At 49.9% G+C, this 11232-nt stretch overlaps 1 protein-coding gene across 7 annotated transcripts in view; it reads right to left on the bottom strand.

Annotated features, from left to right (window-relative positions):
- Nucleotides 1-215: 215 nt before the first annotated feature.
- Nucleotides 216-11232, bottom strand: part of FHL1 (four and a half LIM domains 1) — a 61060-nt gene continuing 50043 nt past the window's right edge. For 5 of the 7 annotated variants that reach the window (XM_033403666.2, XM_049704970.1, XM_033403667.2 and 2 more), the window contains 6 exons: nt 4621-4802; nt 4305-4479; nt 3526-3695; nt 2893-3079; nt 2116-2315; nt 216-1760 (listed from right to left, as the gene is read on the bottom strand). In XM_033403666.2, the coding sequence (XP_033259557.1) occupies nt 1677-1760; nt 2116-2315; nt 2893-3079; nt 3526-3695; nt 4305-4479; nt 4621-4776 (972 nt within the window). In that variant the 5' untranslated portion in view covers nt 4777-4802 and the 3' untranslated portion in view covers nt 216-1676. The remainder of the gene's footprint in view (nt 1761-2115; nt 2316-2892; nt 3080-3525; nt 3696-4304; nt 4480-4620; nt 4803-11232) is intronic. The other 2 variants (XM_033403668.2, XM_033403670.2) reach the window with 2 other exon arrangements.

The raw sequence follows: 11232 nt of genomic DNA, 5'->3' as shown, positions 1-11232 counted from the left end.
TATTTTGGGTCAGAATGGGGTTTTTTGTTACTGTTTTTAACTGGATCCAAGTGCTGTTACAGGTTGGTTTTATCTTGTAATTCGTGTAGTTGCACTCAACCGCACTGAACTGAGCACGTCCTCGAAGGAAGGAAAAGTTAGTTGTTCAGGTCTCTGGACCAGCAGTATCACCTCGGAACAATTGCACCGGACAGAATTAGAAGTCGGGAGGCAAGTTATTTATATGCTGCTTTATTTCTGAAAGGATACACTGAACTGTCAGATGATCATAGCTAATGACAAAATGTAGAAATGAGGCATCGGCTTCTCTAACCACTCCTACGAGAATGTTAATATGCACTGTCATTACATGTGTACTCTTGATATCGTCTCATTATACTATGTAATATAACAATGTAGCTAGAATACAGTAAGTAGGTGATCCTGCATCTCAGGTAAGCGCTACGTGGAAATCCGCTTCTGCCTGCGGGGACAGTGGCCTCCGCATGCCCCCAGAGAGCCAGCTAAGCTCTTGAGGAACAGTCCTTAGAATCCCAAGAGAAGGGACTTGGCGGGCCTGCTTATTAACACACGGACACAGAGCAGACAAGTACTATGTTACAAGGGATTCCACTTGTCACTGTTGGGAAATGTCATATCCGTGTCAATGACAGTCCTGGCGCCTGCTCACCTACCCCTCTCGAGTCTTATGGTTACTTCTGTAGGATGACTTTCAAAACTGCAGGAACGTCTGAGGGGGCTAAAATATTTCCATGCAAGTCTCCAAACCCAATAAGCTATGTTGCTATTAATTAAAACGAAAATATTGTTAATTAAAAAAAGATAAAGGACAGCTGGGTTAGTTTTGTTAAGCTTCCAGAAGTATTCGCTGTGATGACGTTCTTCTGAAACAGGCTTGTTTGTTTTCTCAGATCTGCCTGCACTTTCCAAGTCACCTGCACGTTCCATGTTTGAAAGTAGGAACGCTCAGAAAACACTCCACACGGGGAAATCAAACGTTAGTACAGGGGAGAAAAGGTCAGTTGAGAATTACAGCTAAATTCAAATGTTAATTTTCTGGAAGTCCGTGTTAGTCTTTTGAAAGCACAAAAGAACAGAAGGAAGGTTCTGATGAGGAAGTTAAACCATGCATTTCGCTAAGTTCTTTCTGCTCACAGAACAGGGTGAGCAGCCGAGTTGGAGCAGCCGCTGCAACTCTGATGTGTCGTGTGACCGACACGGTGGGTCCCAGCTGAGCCACAAGAGGCATCTCAGTGGGGGGCTTTATCTCTTAGGCTTCTTGCTTACGTCACTAAGCAGCTACATGGTCAGCACTTTTCTGCTCTATGATAAACATGCAGAAGAGTCAATCTAGCTAAGTGTTCGTTTGCTAATTGCAGCTATGGAGAAATTGACTTTGCTGCAGGGTTGCTTTTTGCTAAATCCTAATAATGATCACTGTGTGCCCTTACTTGAGTAATAACTGTAAAATGGGAGAAAAGACAGAAGGAGCAACCCTGAAGAGGTGAAAGGCCGCTCTCGCCCTATGGGTGGTGCCGGGCAGAGGGCGAGGACACGAGGAACAAGACTCAAATTCCATTTTACAGGACAGGAGCCCCTGTCACTTTACAGCTTTTTGGCACAGTCGGGGCAATACACTTGCTCCTGATGGAAAACAAAGCGCTTGTTGGCCAGATTCATGGAGCATTTTTTGCAGTGGAAGCAGTAGTCGTGCCAGGATTGTCCTTCATAGGCCACCACACTGGAGCCTTTACCAAACCCTGTGGAGGAAACAAAAGCAAACAAAAGCGACAGCTGAGTGGACACAGGTGGCAGCCAGGCCGCCGCCTTGCCCATTCACGGAGCCGACAAGCACGCGGGCAGCGTCCGCCCGGCGCCCGGCCCCCCACTCCACCGCGCACCGTCCCCCGCGCCGCCGGGACCTGAGAAGATGCCAGAGCTCAGTCGAGGGCCCCCTTGCTCTCCAGAACCCACATCCCCTGTCACCGCCATCGCCCTGTGACTGATGCGCACCGACCTCCCAGCACAACCAGTTTCTTTGATTTAGGTCAGGGCCATGGCATCAAAGTGGCCACCAGGAGGCAAACTTGGGCTGTTTGTGGGGTGTGCACTTACCGGGCCTCGAGGAGCTGCTAAGCTTCGATTTTTTCTATAAAGAACCACCACCCACGAGGGACAAGTCCTCTCTCCACCCGGATGCCTGCCCCGGAGGTTGGCGCTGGGAAACAGGGTGAGAGGCAAGCGTTTCCCGTGGCACACTGGGGGCTTCCTAGCTTTAGAGACTGGGTGGCTCACTCTTGACACAGTCCTTTTCCCTGAGGATGGCAAAAGTCTTCTCAAATGTACATTTCAAGGCTCCCCGGGAGATGGGAAAATTGGAGGCGGGGGAGAGGGCCCAGGGCACGTGGACCGCGGCCGCGAGATGAGGAATGAAGTGATTAGCTCGGCTCCTGATCGCAAAAAAAACTGCCCACTGGCACCTCTGAGCTAGCCTTCCGCTATGGGGTGTTCTCATCCCAGCTTCTCGCTCTCCGGCCTCCCCCACCTCCCCTCCCCTCCCCTCCCCCACCCCAGCCCACCCCGCTCCTCTCCCCCCACCCCTACCCCCCAGCATCCCCGCGCAGTGCCTGCCCGTGGCCGTGGGTCTCAGGCTCGTGATCTCCGGCAGCAGCGTTAGTTAGTCGGCAGTCGTCAGAAGTGTTCTGTGTTGCAAAGGCTAACCTGGCCTGGGGGAGAATCCAAACTATTTGGGGGCCTTCGGGACCACAGTGGCAGGGGGAGAGGGCATTCTTTGGGGCCTTTGTGGATGAAACCGACGACGTAGGAAAATGAGAGATGGTTACCATGCGCAAAACCTAGCCTGGCAGACTTAGCAAGGACTCTTTAGCCTACCAGTGATGGGGTTCTTGCATCCAGCACACTTCTTGGCCACAAAGTTCTTGTAGCAATCCACGCAGTAATACTGGTCCTCCACAGCGGTGAAACGCTGCCCAGCCAGCTTCTTAGAGCAGGTAACACACACAAAGCACTCGGCATGCCAGGGCTGATCCTGGTAAGTGATTCCTCCAGATGTGATGGCCTAGACCAGGGAGTGTAGCACCGGATTCAGATTCAACAACCATTTTGTTGAGTGCCTACTACGTGCCAGGCACTGTGCTGGGCGCTCTGGTCTACAATATCTCATTGAATCGCCACAACGGCCATGGGAGGCAGGCGCTATTATTATCCCCCAGTTACAGATGAAGACACTGGGGTTCAGAGAAGGCAGGCCCCTGTGCGAGGTTACTACACAGCAACTGGGGGGAGGAGGCCCGCCTCCAGGGCCGGTGCGCCCGCGGACAGCCTGCCTTGGCCTGGGCGTGGCTTTCTACTACCACAGTCTCATCATCTGTAAAACGAGAATAATAATCCCTACGTCACAGGGCTGTCGTGAGGATGGAATGGGATAGTGTGTGTGCAAGTGCTCTGCAAACTGTCAAACGCCTCTAGAAGCAACGGTCAGTGCAGAACTCCCTTGACACGTACCTTGTTGCACTTCACGCAGTGCTTGGCAAACTTGGCCTCGTGGCAAGTCACGCAGTAGAAGTCCTCCCCTTTAGGGAAGAAGCTTCCCGTCCCGATGACTTGCTTGCAGTTGCTGCAGGTGAAGCAGTCTTTGTGCCAGACGGTGCCCTTGTACTCCACGTTCTGATCTCCTGCGGGGGGAAGAGACGGGGTAGCCCCACTGACAGTGCTCTGCAGGGGGCTGCATCCGCTGGCGCCGTCCTGGGCCCTCCAGAGGGGAGGAAATGCAGGCCCTGCAGTTCTTGGCCTCACGCTTCCAGTCACCTACCCGCAGGGGCTTCTCTACCGCGTCCTCCTGTGGTCATGCCAACCCAGACTCTGTCAGGGAGGGGACCCCGGCTGTAGTGATTTAGGGTCAGATGCCTGAATCCCCGCCCCCCCACCCCCCATGGCCTTTGTGGACTCCGAGATTCAACGGGGGACTATGTGACCCGGAATTACACCCTAAGGAAGAAGCATGCTTCGATCACTTACTATCCCAAGTGAGAAAGCGCTACATACTTTTCACTTCCTTCTCTTGCCACAGACAGTTCTCTCCAGTGTTCTTTAGTTGCCGTGTGTGCGTGTGTGCGAGCATATATGTGTACACATATATACGTGTATATATATGCGTGCATATATACGCTGAACTCCAGCCGCGGCTCCCAGCAGCGCCAGCCCCATCACCGCAAGCAACCCCACGCCACGTCTGCCCCCAGGGCCTCCTCCCTGGCTGCCCCGGGGCTGAGTGCGGCCGGTACCTGCCACGATGGGCTTGAAGCAGCCCTTGCACTTGGGGGAGTCCTCCCGAGTGGTGCACTTGTTGCACAGGATCTTGTTGTCCTTGGCCACGAAGGTCTCATTGGCCAAGGAGCGGAGGCACTTGGCGCAGCGGAAGCAGGTGTCGTGCCAGTAGCGGTTCTTGTAGTGCACCTCCTGGGAACCAAGCAGGGGGCCGGACGCCGTGAGCGGGGCGTCCCGTCAAGACGACATGGTCCCTCACACCAGAGCCCGAGCGGAAGGGCCGGTGCCCCGTCCAGGTCCACCCTCAGCCCCGCCCGCCCCCGCGGCCGCTACCTTGGAGTCGGCGCCGATGGGCTTGCGGCACTCCACGCACGTGTTGGCGCAGAACTTGTCGAAGCACTTGAGGCAGCAGTGGTGGCCGTCCTTCTGCACGTACTTCTTTCCCTGCAGGTTGTCCCTGCAGTAGTGGCAGTCGAATTTCTCAGCCATGGTGCCCACCTTGTAGCTGGAGGGACCTGCGGGGGACGAGCAGGTGGGACAAATGACCAACGGGAAGGCTGGAGCGTGGCCCGAGGGGCTCTGGGGAGGCCACCACGGGACCCAGGCGACAGGCGCTTCACCGTGACTCCTGCGACGAAAGCGCCCCGCGGTGAGTCCCTGGGGCCCCGGGAGAGAGAGTCCTGCTGGGCCATCCCAACACAGTGCTGCCTCACAGAGGACACTGGGGGAGGGGGACAGGGGTTCTGGCGGGCACGGGGCCCCAAGTGGTGGGGTGAGTGAGGGCAGGGCTGGGACGGGGCAGGCAGGAGAGGGGAGGCCGAGCCTACACCAAAGGACAAGGACACAGCTCTCTGGGCCGAGTCTGCAGGCGGGCAGCCCAGCTGGCAGGGAGGGAGGTGCCCAGGCCCTCACTTGAGACCCAACCAGGAACCCCCGCCTACAACTTTCTCAGCGGGGAGAGCGTCCTCCGGACGCCCAGCTGTCCTCCTACCTGCAAAATGCAGTTCATCTGAACAGAAACTTACTGCTGACCCTGGACCACGCTAGGCACGTAAGCAATGCTTATTAATTTATTTTAAATGGCGACTTTTAAGTCTGCCAGAGCACTTTTTAATCCCTGAAAAGAACCTAAAGAATTATTTCCCAGATAGTTTACTGACTTTTGAGGCCCAAGCGATCAGGCAAGAGAGGACTTATTTAAAAGGCACTCTTGACGCGTACCGGCCAGTTTTGTGAACTATCTGTCACGGTGACGTTCGGTTTTGTGATGCGCCAAAATCAAATCCCCCTTTGTTTAAGCAACTAAGGGTCAATACGGTCAATGAACTATACGATTTAGGACATTTGCAATTTTCAAGTATAATTTGGGGGAAAATGGTTATCCAAGAACCCCTTCCATTGCCTTCATATAACTACTCCCTCCCACCCCACCCCACCCCATCCCACTCCCGCCCCCGGAATCACAGGCACTAAAGAACACTCTGTTAATCCTGCCACCAAAGAGGTACCAAATGTGAGTTTCTATTAGCTCCCAACTTCTGTAAGCAGACGCTAATTTCTTCCTCTCTCCCTGAGAAAGAAACTTACACGGGTAAATAGACAGCAATTATTTAATTTGCCCAGGAAACAGGAAAACAGAGACTATTTCTCCAACTACCCACAAACGTGGTTATTGTGCAAGTGAACAACACCCCAGGAGTAATTTAGAGAGAAAGAAGGAGGGAAAAGAAACGAGCAGTTGCCCGGTACTCACCGCAGCTCTTCCACTAACTGGCCAGCCCCAGACTCCCACTTTGGGTCCCATTCCCAGTTTTTTTTTTAATACAAACACATGTCCAAGTTGTTTGGATCCTGTTGCTGTAGGCAACCAAACAGCAGAGCGAGCTAAGGAAACCACACCCTGTGTCTGAGCACCGCCGGGGCTGGGCTAAGGCAGGGGACTCGCACTCAGACCAGCCTCTGACAAGGGCAGGTGAGCAGCGCCCCAGGCCCATCGGCTCTCCAGACACCTGACGAGCAGTGACAGTCTTGTGCGAAGACAGGTGCTTGGGACAGTCACGTACCAGTTCAGAGATTTACTGAGACTAGAGAATGGTTCTTACCGGCACTTTTCCCCCAAAAGAAAACCGGGGTGTTCCCTTACATAACTGGGTTAGAAAGGAAAAGTAGAGACATGATGAAACCAGGGTCCATCTCCTTGAACTACGCACTGTTTACTTAAGGCAGGTTTTAAACTGTCTTTAGCCCCCGTGTACACCGGAAAGGGCGCCTGTCACAGGGATAGAACGTTGAAAATCACTCTCCTTAATTCATTCTTGTTGGCCTTTCACATGTCACATAAAATCCTTGTCTTATTAGCTCTTCCATATTGAAACTGTGCACTCAGCGAAGACTTACTTTCTTGTTTAGAGCTGTGTAGAGAAACCAAATAAATCTCCGGTAACAGTAAGTGCCAGGAAATTAAATTATCAGTGGGTCCTAAATGCCATTTGGCAGGAAGTCAGAATTTGTAAGATTAGACAGCGCTGGCTTCCTGCGTGGCTAGAGACTATCTTCTTGGACCACATTTGAAAATCCCTCCTTCTCTCTTACCAAAGTCTCTATTTAGAGTAAGTCTGAACCCAACTCATTTTAATATCACTCTCTCTCTTTTTTTTTTTTGCGGTACGCGGGCCTCTCACTGTTGTGGCCTCTCCCGTTGCGGAGCACAGGCTCCGGGCGCCGGACGCGCAGGCTCAGCGGCCATGGCTCACAGGCTTAGTTGCTCCGCGGCACGTGGGATCTTCCCGGACCGGGGCACGAACCCGTGTTCCCTGCATCGGCAGGCGGACCCTCAACCACTGCGCCACCAGGGAAGCCCCAATATCACTCTCTTTTGATGTCATTCAAAGAAGAAATGGATTCTAAATATTTCTGTACTAGAGTACCATACAGAGACCCACCTAAGGGATGGTTCTGTCTCATGGTATTTCTGAATCCTAGCTTTATGGTAAAAATACAGGTACTTACGTCATACAAAAAAACAAACTACCAGAAGACACAGTGGATTCCATTTAGAGCTTTTGGAGAGAAGGAAAACCACTATGGTTTCATACTACCAGAGAGATCTTACCTGCCAAGCCTTTCCCGCCTTAAAACCACATACTTTCAAACTACTATTCTACCAATGCCAAGTTCTTCATTGGTTATTTTTATCGTTCTAGAACACGACTCGCCCAAGAGTTTCTAGGCATCCACACGATGAACTAATCCATGGCTTAGCAATGAACATGGCAGAACCAGAGAGTGTTGAAAATGGAGTCACCGAATCTGTTCACCACTTTATCACACCTACAGTGCAGGGTCGTAAAACCAAGCAGAAGGGAAATTCAGTGAACACCACTACGGAAAGCCCCACCACTTGGTGTTTTTGAGTCCCAGCTGTAGGCATTATTATTTTTTCTTTCTTCAGTATGAAAAGCCCAGGGTCATCTCATATTCCCCGCCAATGTGTACTTAAACCCAGAGAGTGTGTATCCAGATGAGTGACAGATTTCAAAGGGCACACCCTTTAGAACAGCTTTCCACAGCTGCCTCGAGCCTCTTTCATGTGTGTGCGAACACTTACTTGTCAAGATAAAATAGGCACTTCTAGGAATGCAGGCTTTATTGCCTAAGAAGTAAACAGGCTGGAAATACTTAAAGCATGTTAACAATGTCGATGTCAAATTCATGAACTTTAGTACCTTTTTGCAATAAATCCAGTAAGTGGAACTTTGGGCGACGGGAATGAGCTTACCTTGTGGTTTTCTAACCTTATGATTATTTGGTCCAAAACTATTTCAAACCTTCACACAGTGTACTTAGGAAGAAGCTGGAGTAATACATTCCTGCTGATGAGATAGTTACCACATCAGACCTCTGCATAAAATATCGACAATGTGCAGAAGAGCAAAATATTTCGTTACTACTTATCCTCTAAGAGATTAACAACTCTAAGAAAACTGCTTATAAATGACAACGCTGACAGGTTCCTAAAAGACAGCAAATACCCTGATTTGTGGGCTGCACCGAATGAGCCACAGTGAAGCACTGACTTCATGAGGAGAGAGAAGCTCTACGCTTCCCCTTCTTTCCCCTTGTTAGAAATAAAAGAATAGAGAAAAAAATGAAGGTGGCATTTTTACCTCCTCTTTGGGGCTCTCTTTAATCTTAGTGAATGACATAGACTTAGGTGAGGTGTATCTCTTAGGGAACAATTTTTTACCCCCTTAGCAATTTCTAAGTTCGTGAAATACAAAACCTTTTAACCTCCCAAAACTTCCAGATCTGTTTGCCTTGACCTATTGCTGTTATCTGGGAAAGGGCGTCATCAATCGTGAGATGAAACACTGGATACATACCAGTAGGACACTACTTCCCTTCCTGCCTTTGTCCAGGACATGTCTGCCCCAGGGAAGCTCTCTGACTAATCTTTATTTTTTTTTTTCCCCTGCGGTACGCGGGCCTCTCACTGTTGTTGTGGCCTCTCCCATTGCGGAGCACAGGCTCCGGACGCACAGGCTCAGCGGCCATGGCTCCCGGGCCCAGCCGCTCCGCGGCACGTGGGATCTTCCCGGACCGGGGCACGAACCCGTGTCCCCTGCATCGGCAGGCGGACTCTCAACCACTGCGCCACCAGGGAAGCCCCTGACTAATCATTTTATAACAAAGATTTCTGTTTTAGAAAATCAGGGGGCAGCGCCTGTGACCCTAAGGTGCTGACGTCTAACTGACAGTCCTTTATAAGACTTAGCCGGTTGGAATGCAGTTGGAAATGTGTCAAATTTTAGGTATTTGTTCCAAGATGGTAGCCTGATTTTCTTGCTATGCCTGCTTCAAAAGACACATCATTCTTCACTTAATAAACAAGCTTCCTCTTTCAGAAAATTCCTGAAGTACATCCAACATTCTAAGAGGGGCCTATATAAACCTCAGTATCTCAATAAAAAGTTTTGGCTTCCGATTTAATCATGTACACATACAAGAAATATAACACTGCAACATCTGGGGTTTTTGGTTTGTTTTTTTGATTTTTACTATAAACCTCATTAGAGAAGATCCAATTTGTATTTAATAATCTTGTTTCTGCTTTATATGTATTCTCTCATGGATTTCTTGCTAATCTTCATTTTTCCCCTCCTGCCCAAGTGGCTCAAAATAAGAATATTTAGGGAAGAAGTGAGTATTATTACTAGGTAGCATTTTTCTAACTATGTGCTTTCCCTGAGTGGTATAATGTACAGTATAAACAGTGAACAGCAACTCAAATGGGAAAAAATGCAGGTTATTTCTGGTCTGTTAATGGCTAAGTGCAACATACCAGGACGTTAGTCACTCCACGTATGAGAACATTCAACACACGGAACGAAGCCTTCGCTGATGAAAGGGAGGCTTGCGCAGCAGTCGCGCCTGCGCACCTGGAGGCGCCGCCCCACGTGGGGGATAAACACCTGCACAGCTGCGACAGGGAAGGGCTCACGAGTCACTGAAAAGTGGGCTTTCAGAGAATTTCACAGAAAATCGGAAAGTGGTTTTTCCCTTACAAACAGACCAGGTAACAGTTCCATGTTATTAGCAACTTCGCCGGTACGCTGCGTTTAGGAAAACCCCCGCCAACTCTCCTTTGGCTTTTGCTGGTCACAGGTAACCCGGTTTAGATGACACCCGGGATCAGGAGGGCTGCACAGAGATGATCAAACGAAACATTACGTGCCCCTGAACTTACCCCGGGCAGATCCTATCCCAGAGCCACTCTGTCCTGACACAGGGCTTTTCTGAACGTCGCACACAACACGTGCAGCACGTTCTGCCCCTCGCGCCGTAGAGAGAGGGCTTCTGACCTGGTAGCCAACACAACATGCGTTTTCAGCTTTTCTAGTTGTGGCACAGTAGCAGGCGGTCGTTTGGTGGTCATTAAAAGTACAAAACGTTCAGTTTCACCCTAGACCAAGGCTTCTGACTACCACTTCCCAGTTATTTCAGGAAGCCAGTCCACCGGGTCTGCTCCCCTCGCCCACCCATTCCCGTCACATCCCTGCCTGGAGAGGATGCTGGGTGATTTCACTGCCCTCCCACCCACCCCATCCTCAACCTAAAAGGCCAAAGGGTAAAGGAATGAAATCTGCACAACTTTGCAGACGGTAAGTGTTCAATAACAAAAGGATCAATTCTTGTCCTTGAAACGTCCTCTCAAGTATGTGGATGGTCCCTGAAAACGGAGTCTCATCCATCCAATTATCCGAGCCTCTATTGTGTCCACACAAAGTCCATTTCAGGGTACTGTGGGGCTTCTTTCTGTGAGCACTTCTTTCTCAACTGCTTTCATGGACCTATGAACCTAATGTAACACAAGATGATAGTTCCTGATTTTAAAAATCATCTAGAAGGTGTCAGTAATTTGTCTAGTCACGGTTATAGCCTCCAGATTTACTATAAGAATAACATCGGGATTTGGTGCACTTTAAAAACCAAGGTTGGGCGTGTTACAAGTATGTCACCTTTGAGATACATTTCCCTGTCATTTAATTAGTAAATAAAACGGGGAGTTAACGTGAGTTCAAGGCCCACTGGAACAACTGCTACAGCTGACTGCTGTCTACACCCAGAGAATATGTATGTTGGCCGATTACCACAACGTCAGGCGTGTGGTGCCATGTCTGTAAAATGGCTCCTGGGGGGTGGGGAGAAAAACAGACGGCTCTTGAACCCTTGGGAACAGGGAAGACATTGCACACTGATTCATTAAAGCAGTGCATTCCATCACAGCATATTCGTCTTAAAACAACGAAAGAGAAATTTCTCAAAGTATTTCCACTGTTTAAGTATTGACAGGCAAAAAAAAAAAAAAAATATATATATATATATATATATGTATATATATATTATTGGCAAGCAGTTACAAGCTTTCAAAATCAATTTTTCCAA

Source organism: Orcinus orca, chromosome X, assembly GCF_937001465.1.
Source record: "Orcinus orca chromosome X, mOrcOrc1.1, whole genome shotgun sequence".
In the NCBI taxonomy this organism is placed as follows: Eukaryota; Metazoa; Chordata; class Mammalia; order Artiodactyla; family Delphinidae; genus Orcinus; species Orcinus orca.
The sequence above is the reverse complement of the archived record's forward strand: the minus strand, read 5'-3'. Positions and strand labels throughout refer to the sequence as shown.